The following is a 14,604-nucleotide window of genomic DNA, read 5'->3' as shown; positions in this document are numbered from 1 at the left end:
AAAAAAAAAGTTACAAAATTTCGAAAGATAGCAACCTTTAAAAAATTTTAAAAGTGGGATATAAGTGTCTAGTAAACACCTAGCCCACTAAATTCCACGAATGGTTAGTGAAATGTGAGGTGTTAAGTTTTAGTGAATTAATTACATTTTCAAAGGTCGAAGACTTTTTGTAGTTCTTGTAATTTTTCACTTTAAAAATTCACAAAAAAAAAAAATAGTACAAATTCACGTGACGTTTAAGTAATTTTGATTACTTCTCTTCCAATTTTTATCCCTCCCTCTCTTACAAATCCTTCACTCATCGGTTTTCACAACTCAGTTTCAAGTCCAGAGAATAGCGGGTCAACATTAACGGTGGTTTGGGATACAAGTTCGTGTCTATCGTATTCCATCAAAATTATTTCTGATATTTTATAAGATCATAAAAACTAATTAAATTTTATCTTTTAAAGTTGTGGGGACTAAATCTTTCATTTCTCCAAATTATATAGAGATCAAATTTGTAATTTAACATATTTATACCTACAACCAATCTTTATCATTCTTAAAAACAAATTTGAATGATAAAAGAAAATGTATCGTCAATATCTACCTCTTTGAACAAGTCATTGGTCTTTTCTTTTTATGTAATTAACAAGATTTCCACAAATAAAACAAAATAATCAATATTTTGAATATATATAAAAAAAAAGTTGTCATATCTAAATTAACTGTGATTAAAAAGATTTTCACGAAAAAAAATAATATTAAGAAAGAACACGATTGATTTAATATTGAGTAGACGTTGAATTTTAACCTAGAGAAAATAAAATAAAATAATGTAATCTTTTATTCGGATGAAATTTTCTTCAAAATATTGTTTCAATCATCAACTCATTTCCTTAAAGAAAATAAGATCTTCAATATTTTGAAGCAAAATAAAAACCATAAGGAAATCTTGATTTTTAGACAACATTGTCTCAATCGACTCTCTCTCAAAATTACCAATTCAGTGTGTTTGGTCCACGACTTATGTTAATATAGTTTAGCTGGAGATAACCAACCCATATGAACTCTTTCTCCCCAACTTTTCAAATGACTCCATCCATTGTCCATGATTGATGACTATTTTGCCGTCTCACTCTAACTGTCGACTCAAACATTAACTCAACACAACCACTTCCAATAATCAATGGCGAAAACTACCTTCAATGATGATCAAAACTCCAACCAGATCACTTTGGGCAACAAACTCCAACCACTGAACTACTAGCTCTAATGATCAAATCGACCTATCATATACTCAAAAACAAAAAATAAAACTTGGGCAAATGAAAGCTTGAATACAAAACTAAAATTAATTAATTCTTGTTGAATAGTCTTGTTTCGTGGCAATTTGTCATTAATATATATGCATGTATATATATATATATATATGAACACATGTATAAAGAAAAGAAACTTGAGTATGAAAACACAAATTTAGCATTATCTTCATTAGGAAAACAATATTTGTTAAGAAAAAGTTGAGATGGGACATTCATTATTCTCTATTTTAATTTTCTCCTACATAATGTTTATGAACAATGATACATACAAAAGCTCCAAAACCAACCAAACATAGATGCTTAATAAACTCTTACCAACTATTTGACACAATAATATGTCATAAAAAAATGTTCTAACACCTTGATAAGCTACTAATTATTTGTTGTCCGTCATCTATTCGTACATTCATTCCATCCATGTAAAAGTGTGGAGTAAGTTTGTTGATATTATGAAAATTGATATTTGGTCTACTACAACATTCAATGGTTATACACATAACTTTCTTTGGTGTTTTTCATATGTGCGAAAGTAATCAACTTATTTACAAATATAGTAAAATAGTAAAAGAAAGAAATATTTTACCACTTTTTTATTTATATTTGAAAATAATTTTTGAAATTTTTCTATAATATTTAAATATTTTCAACCGTTTCTTTCAGTTACAATGATTCTTCTTAATTATATCTTATTAATTTATTTATTTAGTAAAAGAAATTAGAAATCGAGAATGTTGTAAAAATGAATCAAGTAAATAAAATATAATTTATAATAGTTTAGAAAATTCTCAACAAAATCTACGTTGAGTAGAAAATTTTTAAACTAATCACGTATCGTCATATCATTTACTAAATTAATAATGAAAAGTACAAATAATTAAAATAATTGATATGTATCCTTAATTAAAATTGAAAACATAATTTGACTAATTCTAATAATGTCACATTGTTTTCATCCTAAGTGTTTAATCAAGTTAAGTATTTTGGTTTAATTAAATATTATTTACTTAGGCTAAGTTCAATTGAGCTGAAAAAGGAAGTTTAATTGAATTAAAGGCTAAATTTGTCTCAAATACATGTGGTTGAGCCCATGGGTCTGGTTCATGGACCAACCAAACTTAGGTCCACCAAAGAACTCTATAAATAAAAGAGTTCTCCTCATTTGTAAATGTTGAAAAAAATTTACTCCAGAACACCTAGAGAGAATTCTCTTAAGTGCTAGAAGACTCTCTAACTCTTAAAGTCGATCATCATAGAAGATTGAAGCTCCTCTACAAGCGTTCTCGAATATTGAAGCTCCTTGAGATACAAGCGTTCTTCTAAGACGCTTCGCTTCCTCAAATTAAGCGTAGGCATTCAACCAACTTCAAGAACATCACGTGTTTCACTTCCTCAAATCAAGCGTAGACGTTCAACCAATTTCAAGAACATCATGTGCTCCGCTTCTTCCAAATCAAGCACAAGCATCCAATCAAGAGAGAATCAGATGACCAAATCATAGAGATCGAACCATATCGCATCAAATCAATAAAAATACAACATTAACACTAGTTTGACTCCACGAATTAAATTTCTTTAGAAATCTCACGTGAACAATCCACTTTCCCTCATTTATGTAATGTTTCACCCATACGTGTGACTTACAAAACCCACAAAATGTCACTATTTAATAAGCAACCTGGAATTATATAGCCACTAAGAATTGGTATCTTTAAGACATACAACATGTAATGACATTAAGGATAATTGGCATCTATTTTACTAATATTTGTTGTAGAGAAAACTTAATAATATTTTTTAGACAAAATTAACAATATTGAAAAACAAATTAAAAAAAACAATAAAAAAGGAGATTGGAGCGAGAAACAAAAGATAAGAAAGAAAAGAAAAACGATAGGAAAGAATTAAAAAGAACAATGTTACGAGGCAAGAAAATTATGCTGGAAGAGAGAGTGAATATCTTTAGAAGTCTCCAATTAAGTATAGTAAACACTATTTCAAAACTTACAATTTTCTACCGTATCTACTATTTGATATTCATTATCTTTTTATTTTTTATTACACCGTTTAATGTTTTTTTATCAAACTAATTAAACACATCCAATTATAACCCAAAACAATCAACTTGTTTATTATTTGACATTTATCATTTTTTTTTATTCTTGGCTATAAAATTTACTTATGAAAATGTGAAAAATAAAAACCATTCTGTTTTTTTTTAATTAATTAAGTTTATAAATACACTACTTTCATCTACAAGTTTTTATATTTTGTTAAATATTTAGTTCCATATATTTTTTAAAAAATCAAGCTTGTGTTTTGAAATGAGAATGAAAAGGTTTCATATAATTGGATTTAGTATCCATTTTCTATTGATATCCTTTTTAATTTGATAAACCAGAAACTTAGATATAAAAAATGTTTGATAAGCATGAATAAAATACAAAAAAGTTGAAGAGAAACGAAGATAAGTTCACCTAAAACAAGAAACCAAATCGAATAAATATCAAAAATAGGAAAATTGAATAAAAAGTATTAAGTTAAAGGGGAAAAAAAAAAGAGATGAGGAATATGACAACAAAAGGAGAGTAAAAAGGGAATATATATATAGAGAGATAGTAATAATAATATAAGTATGAAAATATTAATTTGTGAGTGAAGAAGGAGGTTAAAGAATAGGATCACAATAAATTAATAAATGTCAAGACAAAAACAAAACCTAGAAGTCAAATTAATATTACCAACCAAAAAGAACATAATGTCACTTCCAAATTTCTATCTTATATACTTTTGAAATTTGGTTAAATTTTAGTTTTATTATTTTTAATAAATACTATAAACAATAATAACATCTTTATCATCAATTTTCAAAAATATATTCAAATAATGTAATTTCTTATATTCAAAATGTATTATTAATAATTAATGAATTTTAGTAAAATAACTTTTGAACGTATAAATTTATAATTTACTCGAAAGTATAAAAACTAAAATTTACCGTTAAAAATAATATAGATACAAAAATATAATAAAGGGTTTTTTTTGTTAAGATTTGAAAATTCTCACACTAAGAATAAAATTTATTACCCTTCTTTTCTAATAATAATTTGTCATGTGTTAAATTATCGTTAGGAACTTTTTAGCATCGTTTGTAAAAATAGCAAATTCATGATAATAAAATTCATGTCACTATATTTTTTAAATTCTAAAAGTAGCAAATTTAAAAGTTGATATCTTATGATAACTCTTCATCTGATGTATTTAATTTATTGTCACGTTTGTTATATTTGCAATTGGTAAAAATCAGATGGTGTGAAAAACTTCTCTTCTAATTTTTTTTCCATGTGATTCAATTTCCCATTTTAAAAAGTAAAGGAAAACGTCATTACTTTGTTGTCAAGAAAGTCTATTATTTCTGCACTATAAGTATTCGCATGGTTTAAAGGTGAAAAGGGCGGCCACTTTCCTTCTTCCTTTTTCTTCCTTTTTCTTCCATTTCTTCAATCCTTCCATTTTCTCCCCTTATGAACTCACCTTAAATCCTTCTATTTTCCTCTGAATTAACCTCAGTTCGATCATCCATGGCTTCCAATTTCTGGTCCTTAGCATGTATTCGTAGTCCCAACACCACCAATCTCTCTCCACGCCCTCATTATCCCTCTATGCCCAAATACCCAGCTGGGGTTTCCCAGCCCGAGAATAGCTTACCGGTGATCGAGTCCACCGCTTTTTTCTCCGTCACCGGAATGACCTGCTCTGCTTGTGCTGGCTCTGTCGAGAAAGCCATCAAACGTCTTCCTGGGATTCGTGAAGCCGTCGTTGGTGTTTTGAATGCCAAAGCTCGTGTCCAGTTTTACCCTAGCTTCGTTAATGTATGTATATGTACCTATCTCTGTTTAAAAAAACATTTTTTACGGGTTTGTGTTGTGTTGTACTCGCTTTCATGTGATTTTTAAATAAATGTTTGAAATTGTTTGGTGTTAGACGTGTAAGTTAAGTATTGTTTGGGCTACGTTGCGTGTTTTTTTTTTAATCGATCGTATTGTGATTAGAATTGGTTTGGGATTATATTGTTTGTTTAATGCCTACGGCTTGACTATTCAACTCTAATGTTTGATCAATTGTAAACGATTAGAGGTCTTGTTTGATGTGTTCTAGATCTTTTGTCTTATGACTAGGATTAAATGTTTTTTCATTTCTTGGAATATAGTAGTATTTTAAATAAATGGATGAAGCATACGCTTTTTAGCTTCAACTTGGTTTCATTTATATGATTTTTATAATTTATTTTTTTATGGTTGCTAATTGCTATTTGCCATAAGGTGGTAAAGTGAAGATTATTGACACTGACTGCCAGAACTTGATCACGTTGGATTGAAGTTTTTAAATTTCCTCTTGACTATGAACATAGGTGGATCAAATATGTGAGGCAATTAATGATGCAGGCTTTGAAGCAAGTGTTGTCAATGATGATATGATTGAAAGATGTCGAATTCGTGTAATTGGGATGACTTGCACTTCGTGTTCCACAACTTTGGAATCTACATTACTAGCAATTGGTGGAGTTCAAAACGCTCAAGTTGCATTAGCCACGGAAGAAGCAGAAATTTGTTATGATCCAAGGATTTTGAACTACAATCAACTTCTCCAAGCCATTGAAGATTCTGGATTTGAAGCTATACTTATTAGTACAGAAGAAGATGTCAGCAAGATACAGCTCCATGTTGAGGGAGTAAGAACTGAGAATTCAATGAGATTGATTGGGAGCTCTCTGGAAGCTCTTCCTGGAGTCTTAGGTATTGATATTGAACCTGCCGTCAATAAACTTTCCTTGTCTTATAAACCAAATATCACGGGACCTCGGAATGTAATCCAAGTGATTGAATCAACTGGATCGGGTCGATACAAGGCAACAATATTTCCTGAAGGAGAGGGCAGAGAAGCTTATAAAAAGGAGGAAATTAAGCAATATTACAGATCGTTCTTATGGAGCCTGATATTTACAATTCCAGTATTCCTAAGCTCCATGGTCTTCACTTATATACCTGGTATTAAGGAAGGGCTAGATACTAAAGTTGTCAATATGATGACTGTTGGAGAGCTGCTGAGATGGGTGTTATCAACTCCTGTACAGTTCATTATTGGACGGCGGTTCTATACTGGGTCTTATAAAGCATTGCGTCATGGTTCTGCAAATATGGATGTCTTGATTGCTTTGGGGACAAATGCAGCATACTTTTATTCAGTCTACATGGTCTTAAGATCTGCAACCTCAAGTGATTTTAAGGCCACGGACTTCTTTGAGACCAGTTCCATGCTTATTTCATTCATTCTCCTTGGGAAATATCTTGAGGTCTTGGCAAAGGGAAAGACATCAGAGGCTATTGCCAAGCTTATGAAGTTGGTGCCTGAAACAGCGACGCTGCTTACTTTTGATGATGATGGACATATCATTAGGGAAGAAGAAATTGATAGTCGGTTGATACAAAAGAATGATGTGATTAAAGTCATTCCAGGGGCAAAAGTTGCTTCAGATGGAATTGTTGTTTGGGGACAAAGTCATGTCAATGAAAGCATGATTACTGGGGAAGCCAAGCCAGTGGCAAAAAGAAAGGATGATACAGTGATTGGAGGCACCTTGAACGAGAACGGGGTGCTACATGTGAGAGCAACACATGTTGGATCTGAAAGTGCTCTTTCACAGATTGTGCGACTTGTTGAATCCGCTCAGATGGCCAAGGCTCCTGTACAGAAAATTGCAGATCGCATCTCTAAGGTTTTTGTGCCAATGGTCAGTAAAACCTGCTCTTAACTTTTCCTTGATTATTTAATTTATCTTCAGTCTCATTTAGGGAAAACTGAAAATCTGCTCGTAAGGTTTTAGGAGAGCAATTTGTTCTTAGAATCTTTTATTTGATCAATTAAAACTTTACATTATTTCATGTTTCCTGTTAAAGATATAGCAAACTCAGAGGAAGGATTAAGATTAAGCCCTTTATTGCTCTAATTAAAAACAATAAAAAAAATAAAACATACACTCATAGTAGAGTAGGAGAGTTTTTTGTTATTGAGATAATCTCCCGACAAGATTTTTCTGAGTTTCCTTTTTTTCCTTTTTAGTTATCCTTGGTGACCTCCACAATTGCCCCATGGGTTTTGTAGTTTTCTCCCTGTACTTTTAACTCAACAAGAATTTATTTAGTTCTTTTAACTCGACGAACCTTCCCAAACTATACATGTAAAACTGTTAAGTTCTCTGCGGAGGCTCCATTGCTGTGGATTTTGTAGTTTTAATTTTAAACTATACAAGCATAACAGCAAGTTAAATTTTGTTCACTCGACCTAGGTAATAGTTCTTTCATTGACAACGTGGCTCGTCTGGTTCCTCACTGGGAAGTATGGTGGCTACCCAAGGACTTGGATACCTTCTTCTATGGATAGCTTTGAACTTGCTCTCCAGTTTGGTATCTCAGTTATGGTCATAGCATGCCCTTGTGCTTTGGGCCTGGCAACTCCAACCGCTGTCATGGTTGGAACAGGAGTTGGGGCATCAAAAGGTGTTTTAATCAAAGGCGGCCAAGCATTAGAGAGTGCTCACAAGGTAAAAAAATATTCCAGTTTCACTTTAACTCTCATTTTATATATTTCCTCCCTTAGAAGCACAGAAACAGACATGGGACATTGGAGTAATAAAATATATAACAGTACTTTTCTATAGGTAAAACATGTAAATTTAACTTGAAAACACAAAATACGTCAATAAAAGTATACAAAGTTAAGTTAATTAACAATATTTGAAATCTTAAAAGACATTGAAAGATTTAGTTGTCTATGACTAGAGGAAGAAGATGTCATCCTAATACTTTAGGATAGATCAATCTATAAGAAAAACACTATTTTTTACCCTAATTTTTAGGCTATATATTTTTCAAAGTCATGTCCAAGCAGTGTCCCAATTGTGCCCAAAATTTGGGGGGAAAAAAGTTAATTCACACATTTTTTTTAGCATGTTGAACACTGTGTCCGTGTTTTCTAGCTTCTTACTTTTCTACTTTTTTCAGAACATAGCTCCACACTTCATAAGAACTAGTAACTCAATAGAGGCTTTAACAGAATGATGAGAACTTAGATAATTTATGTTCTACAAACGTGTGAACATTGATAGTCTTGGGACCATTTTTCTGCTTTGTTATCACGATTATTTGAATGTAATGCTGAGAAGAAGAAGAATTTGTAGGTGAATTGCATTGTGTTTGACAAGACTGGAACTCTTACAGTCGGGAAGCCAGTTGTGGTGAACACCAAGCTACTTAAAAATATGGCTTTGAAAGAATTCTGTGTACTAGTCGCCGCCACTGAGGTCAGCTTGATTACATTAAAATTTCTTTTATTCTACCTACATAAGTTAAGTTTGTTGTAACTCTACAACTTTATACGTTGCTCAAATCAGGTTAACAGTGAGCATCCACTGGCTAAAGCCGTTGTCGAATATGCTCAAAAGTTCAAAGAAGAAGATGATAACAAAACTTGGCCTGAAGCACAAGACTTTATCTCCATTACTGGACATGGAGTTAAGGCCATCGTTCAAAACAAAGAAGTACTTGTAGGCAACAAGAGTCTTATGTTAGATCAGAACATCTTGATACCTATTGAAGCTGAAGAAATATTAAAAGAAATTGAAGAAATGGCGCAAACTGGAATTTTGATATCCATTGATAGGAAATTGACAGGAGTTCTTGCCATATCTGATCCACTAAAACCAAGTGCTCGAGAGGTCATTTCGATACTCAAGGCCATGAAAGTTAAATCTATCATGGTGACAGGTGATAATTGGGGAACTGCAAAGTCCATAGCCAAAGAGGTTGGGATTGATGATGTAACTGCAGAAGCTAAACCTGACCAGAAAGCTGATGAAGTGAAGAGATTACAGGTACCTACATTTTCTCCAAATAGAAACTTATTGTTCGTAGATTATGCCATGACCACTTCGAATTTTGAATAGAACTAGACTCTCTTTTTGCCACGAAACTTTGTTGATGGAACTATGAGTCTTAGTTTAATTTCATTGTTTGATCTTGTTTGAAATATAAGAAGCTTACCTGTAATAAATAATTTGTTAGGATAATACCTCCTAAGTTCCTAACAAGAAGAGACTCAAGAAATACAAAGGGCATTAAATATATATTTATATATTTCAATATCAATGAAGAGACTACAATATACCGTAGGACTACCATCTCTCTCATTATTTGCCAAATTCTTCATTTATTCATAACTATTGAAAGTAGAGACAAAGAGCACACACTAATTAACGTGGAAACCCGAGTACCAGGAGAAAAATCACGATTGTTTGTTATTATTTTCTAATGAATAATACAATAGGTACCAGAGAGAATAAATAGATAGTACAAGGGAATAAAAAAGGAAAAGATTTAGGAAATAAGGAAAATATTCCCATAATCTTTCCATAAACATTCTAGGATTCTAACAAGGAAAATACTTAGAAAATAAGGAAAGGATTCCAACACTCCCCCTCAAATTGGGACATAAATATCAATGAGGTCCAACCTGCTAACACAAAAGCCGAAGTTCGGTCTGAGAAGCCCCTTGGTAAGAACATTAGCAACCTGTTGACTCGAAGGGATGTACGGAATGCATATGCTCCCACTATCAAGTCTTTCTTTGATGAAATGCTGATCAATCTCAACATGTTTAGTTCTATCATGTTGAACAGGGTTGTTAGCAATACTAATAGCGGCTTTATTATCACATAAAAGCTTCAATGGTGTCTCACATTCCTGATGAAGATCCGACATGACGTTCTGAAGCCAAATTTCCTCACATATTCCCAAACTCATAGCTCTGTATTCGGTCTCAGCGTTGCTCCTGGCCACAACACTTTGCTTCTTACTCCAGGTTACCATATTGCCCCAAACAAAGGTACACTAACCGAAGGTAAACTTTCGGTCAATAACAGATCCGAGTCAGTATATGCCTCAATGGTCTTTCTGTCTGTTTTTCTTAATATCAGCCCTTTACCAGGTGTTGTTTTCAAATATCTCAAAATTCGTTTGACAGCATTCTTCCATTCAGAACACTCTAATGCAGAGTGAATATTTTTCAGTATTGTGGTAGAGTCAAGGCTGACAGGAAAAGCTCTGAACTGTGGTGAGAGATTCTTGTATGACACATAATTACATATGGAGTGCTTTGTGCAAGACCTTGTACCTTTCCTTAGTGCAATAGGAAGATCAAGAGATGAATCATACCTGCTACTATTTTCAGTATGTTCAGCAACAACCTCGTTTTCAATAATTTTATCCTCTCTGTCTATAATGGCCTCATCAATACTGCCCTGCTCACCCATATCTTCCAGAATATTCGTCTTAGACCTGCCATTCTCACGTGTTCTGTTATTACTATGTGAATTAATTGAATTAGTCATACCTTGATCTCTTATTGGTTCAGATTCTTGCACTGGAGTCGTTTGAACAACAAGAGACTCAACTTCCTTTATGAGATTCCTCCTATAGTAGGTTTTCCAAGGAACTTGATTTGTTGGTAAGACTTTACTGTGAGGGCTATGGTCAGGAAAGGTAACCACAGTAGGATAAGAAGACTCTAAGGGAAGTATATAGTTAGACTCTTCACTCACATTCTCCTCCTGAAGTAGGCTAACGGAAAAAGAGAATGATCTTCAATAAATGTGACATCCATGGTAACAAAGTACTTACATGAAGAAGGATGAAAGCATTTATAACCTCATTGGTGTAGAGGATATCCAACAAACACGCAAGCCTGAGCCCTAGGGGTAAATTTAGTTTGGTTAGGACCATGTTTATGGACATAAGCAGTGCAACCGAACACCTGAAGGGGAACATTAGGGATGAGACGAGTGGAGGGATAGGATTCTTTGAGGCAATCTAACGGTGTCTGGAAGTGAAGGACACAAGAAGGTATTCGGTTTATGAGATGAGGGGCAGTAAGAATGGCATCACCCCAACGATAGGAAGGAATAGAAGTGGACAACATAAGGGAACGAGCAACTTCCAAAAGGTGATGGTTTTTTCGTTCGGTAACTCCTTTTTGTTGGGGGTGTAAGCACAGGAACTTTGGTGAACAATTCCTTTAGAGGATAAGAACGCGTTAAGAGAGTGGTTTTGAAACTCACAACCATTATCACTTTGTAGGATTGCAATCTTTGTATTGAATTGTGTTTCTATGGTGTGATAGAAGTCCCAAAATGTGGAGGTAACTTCGGATTTGTTGGAGATCAGAAAAACCCAAGTAAGACGAGTATGGTCATCAATAAAGGTCACAAACCATCGTTTTCCAGAGGAGGTAGTGACCTTGGATGGTCCCCAAACATCACTATGGATAAGAGTAAAAGGTCGGGTTGGCTTATAGGGTTGCGAAGGAAACGAGACTCGGTGTTGTTTAGCTTGTATGCATACATCACAAGATAAGGAAGAAACATCAACTTTGGAGAAAAGATGAGGAAATAGGTATTTCATATATTTAAAGTTGGGATGGCCTAAATGGAAATGCAACAACATAAGGTCTTTGTTAGAAGTGGTAAAGTAGGATGATAAAAGACTAGTCCTAGAAATACTACTAGAGGGGACATCATCATCAAGCAAGTAAAGACCCATATTGTGTCGGGCAGTGCCAATCATCCTCCCTGAGCTCAAGTCCCAAAAAGAAACAGAATCTGGTAGCTTTGTAGTTTAGTTCACGAGTAATCTTGCTAATCGATAGAAGATTATATGAAATTCGCGGCACATGCAACATGGTGTAATGAGAACCCGTTAAAAAGAGAAATCTGCCCTTTCCCGACAATGGGAGCCAAGGAGCCATCAACAATTCTTATCTTCTCATTCCCAGCACACGAAATGTAGCACACAAAGTGTTCAGAGGAACCAGTTAAATGATCTGTGGCACCAGAGTCCAAGATCTAAGGATTCTTACCATCAATACTAATGAGACTAAAGGACTAAGGTATACCTGACTGGACAATAGCTCCAAGTGTGGTTGGACTAGCATTCTCACTCACGTAGGAAGAAGATAAAATAGGGAACGAGGTTACCAGATTCTTAGAATACATTGGTACAGGGGTATTGGATGTCGTCACTAAGGTAGCCTCAGTTGTTGCAATCTGTTGTTGAAGACCTTCTAGTTGTTGCTGAGTTATTCCCGATGAGGAAGCTTGCACGATAAGGTTGGAATGTGCTGAAAATTCACCAACCTCAAATGTTGAGTGACTTTGAGGATTCTTATCATCAGGATAATAACTAAGATCATTGGGTGGCAAGGCATACAGATTTGACTGCAGAAGCGGTGATCGTCGGTCGGAATTAGGTGGCAGAACACGAATCAGCACGTGGGGAACACTATAGGCAGCGGATGAAGACGAGGGTGGCACGGTTGGGTTGGTCGGCGGCGTCTGAACATGATGGATTGGCGCGTGTAGCTCCAGTGGCGGCACGTGAACTTCTGGTAGCGGCGCGTGGAGGCGCTGACGACGAGAATATCTGTCAAATTATGTTTTTCGGCATTTTCTGAAGGCGACGGAGCTATTCGTCCATGGCAGCATTGATCCGAGCATCAACGGCCACGACGATGACGACACTATAACTGGTGGCTGTTTCCTCTGTGTGATTTCCATAACTGGTTGTGTTTTTTAGGGTGTGTTCAATGTCCCGCTTTGATACCATATTGAAAGTAGAGACAAAGAGCACACACTAATTTACTTAGAAATCCGAGTACCGGGAGAAAAACCACGATTGTTTGTTGTTATTATTTTCTAATGAATAATACAATAGATACAAGGGAGAATAAATAAAGAATACAAGAGAATAAAAAATGAAAAGATTTAGGAAACAAAGAAAATATTCCCATAATCTTTCCATAAATATTCTAGGATTCTAACGAGAAAAATATTTTAGAAAATAAGGAAAGGATTCCAACAATAACTAAAAGTCCTAACAAACATACTATCCAATTACTAATTTGCTCCTTCTTGTAACAATACTAATATTACACTGATAATCTTACTGTTTTCATAACTAGAGCTTGGTCGAGATGTGGTCACCTACTAATTGTTTCATCATGACATTCAATTATGAACTAGCACCAAAGTTTTGATCAAGTTTACTGGTTTTTAATGCTGCTTTTCCTCTCTCTTATCATCTTCACTAACCATGGTTCTGTATTTTGACAACTAGTCTTTGGGTCATACGGTGGCAATGGTTGGAGACGGTATCAACGACTCACCAGCACTTGTGGCTGCAGATGTTGGAATGGCAATTGGTGCAGGCACAGACATCGCCATTGAGGCAGCTGACATCGTTCTCATGAAAAGCAACTTAGAGGATGTCATAACCGCCATCGACCTTTCGAGGAAAACCTTTTCTAGGATCCGTCTAAACTACATTTGGGCGCTCGGTTACAATCTCCTCGGCATCCCTATCGCAGCAGGAGTCCTATTCCCATCAACTCGGTTTCGGTTACCACCATGGATTGCAGGAGCAGCAATGGCAGCCTCTTCTGTGAGTGTTGTTTGTAGTTCTCTCCTTCTCAAGTATTACAAAAGACCTAAGAAGCTTGATACACTTGAGATACAAGGCATTAGAGTTGAGTGATTATGATCAATTTGATGGTTAATAAGTGTTTGTTCTCCTCCCACATGGTTTACAAGAATATCTTGAATAGGAATGGTGCTAATGTTAGTATTACTACTTGTGCGAGAATCTAGTTGGGGTTGTATAAAAGGGTTAAAATATCTATGTAATCTGTATTTTCGATTTTACAAATGTATCCATAAAACTATAATGTAAATGTAAAATCGGAAAAAAAATGTATAAAAGTTGTTTTAAAATAATAATTAATTGGTTTTGCTTCTAATTCAAGTCATAGATTTTGGTAGTGGGTCTGAATAAAAGAGTAATAGATTTTGTTATTCAATTGAAATATAAACATGCATGCAATAGTATATTATCCACAAACAATATTTAACTTTCCTCTTTACCCTTAATTTTTTTTTTATCAAAGATGAATCTTTCTTTGCCACGCTCCTTATCTTTCCAATTTCTTTCTGTTTAATTTTACATTCATTCGTCTTCTGTTATTGTATCTTTTAAAAAAAGTTATATTAATTTGTTCTTGCATCCTTCTCTACTTTTTCTTTTTTTACCGACAAGGAGAATATCAAAATAGAAGTTTTAATATGATTAACAAAATGGGGCAAAAGGTGATTTTGCTATTTTTCTTTTTTTTTTTTTTGTCATTTTTTAAGTTGCTA

General features: G+C 34.1%; 1 protein-coding gene across 1 annotated transcript; it reads left to right on the top strand.

The window, feature by feature from the left end:
- The first annotated feature begins 4,737 nt into the window (after positions 1–4,737).
- On the top strand, positions 4,738–14,212 carry HMA5.2 (probable copper-transporting ATPase HMA5). The gene is made up of 6 exons (XM_011655157.2): positions 4,738–5,176; positions 5,716–7,095; positions 7,651–7,905; positions 8,542–8,664; positions 8,755–9,234; positions 13,529–14,212. Exons 1-6 carry the CDS (start codon positions 4,886–4,888, stop codon positions 13,943–13,945), a joined length of 2,946 nt encoding a protein of 981 aa, XP_011653459.1. The 5' UTR covers positions 4,738–4,885; the 3' UTR covers positions 13,946–14,212.
- Positions 14,213–14,604: the final 392 nt, after the last annotated feature.

This window comes from Cucumis sativus, chromosome 4, assembly GCF_000004075.3.
Source record: "Cucumis sativus cultivar 9930 chromosome 4, Cucumber_9930_V3, whole genome shotgun sequence".
NCBI classification, from domain to species: Eukaryota; Viridiplantae; Streptophyta; class Magnoliopsida; order Cucurbitales; family Cucurbitaceae; genus Cucumis; species Cucumis sativus.
Note: the sequence above shows the minus strand (reverse complement) of the source record. Positions and strands in the feature narration are given on the sequence as shown.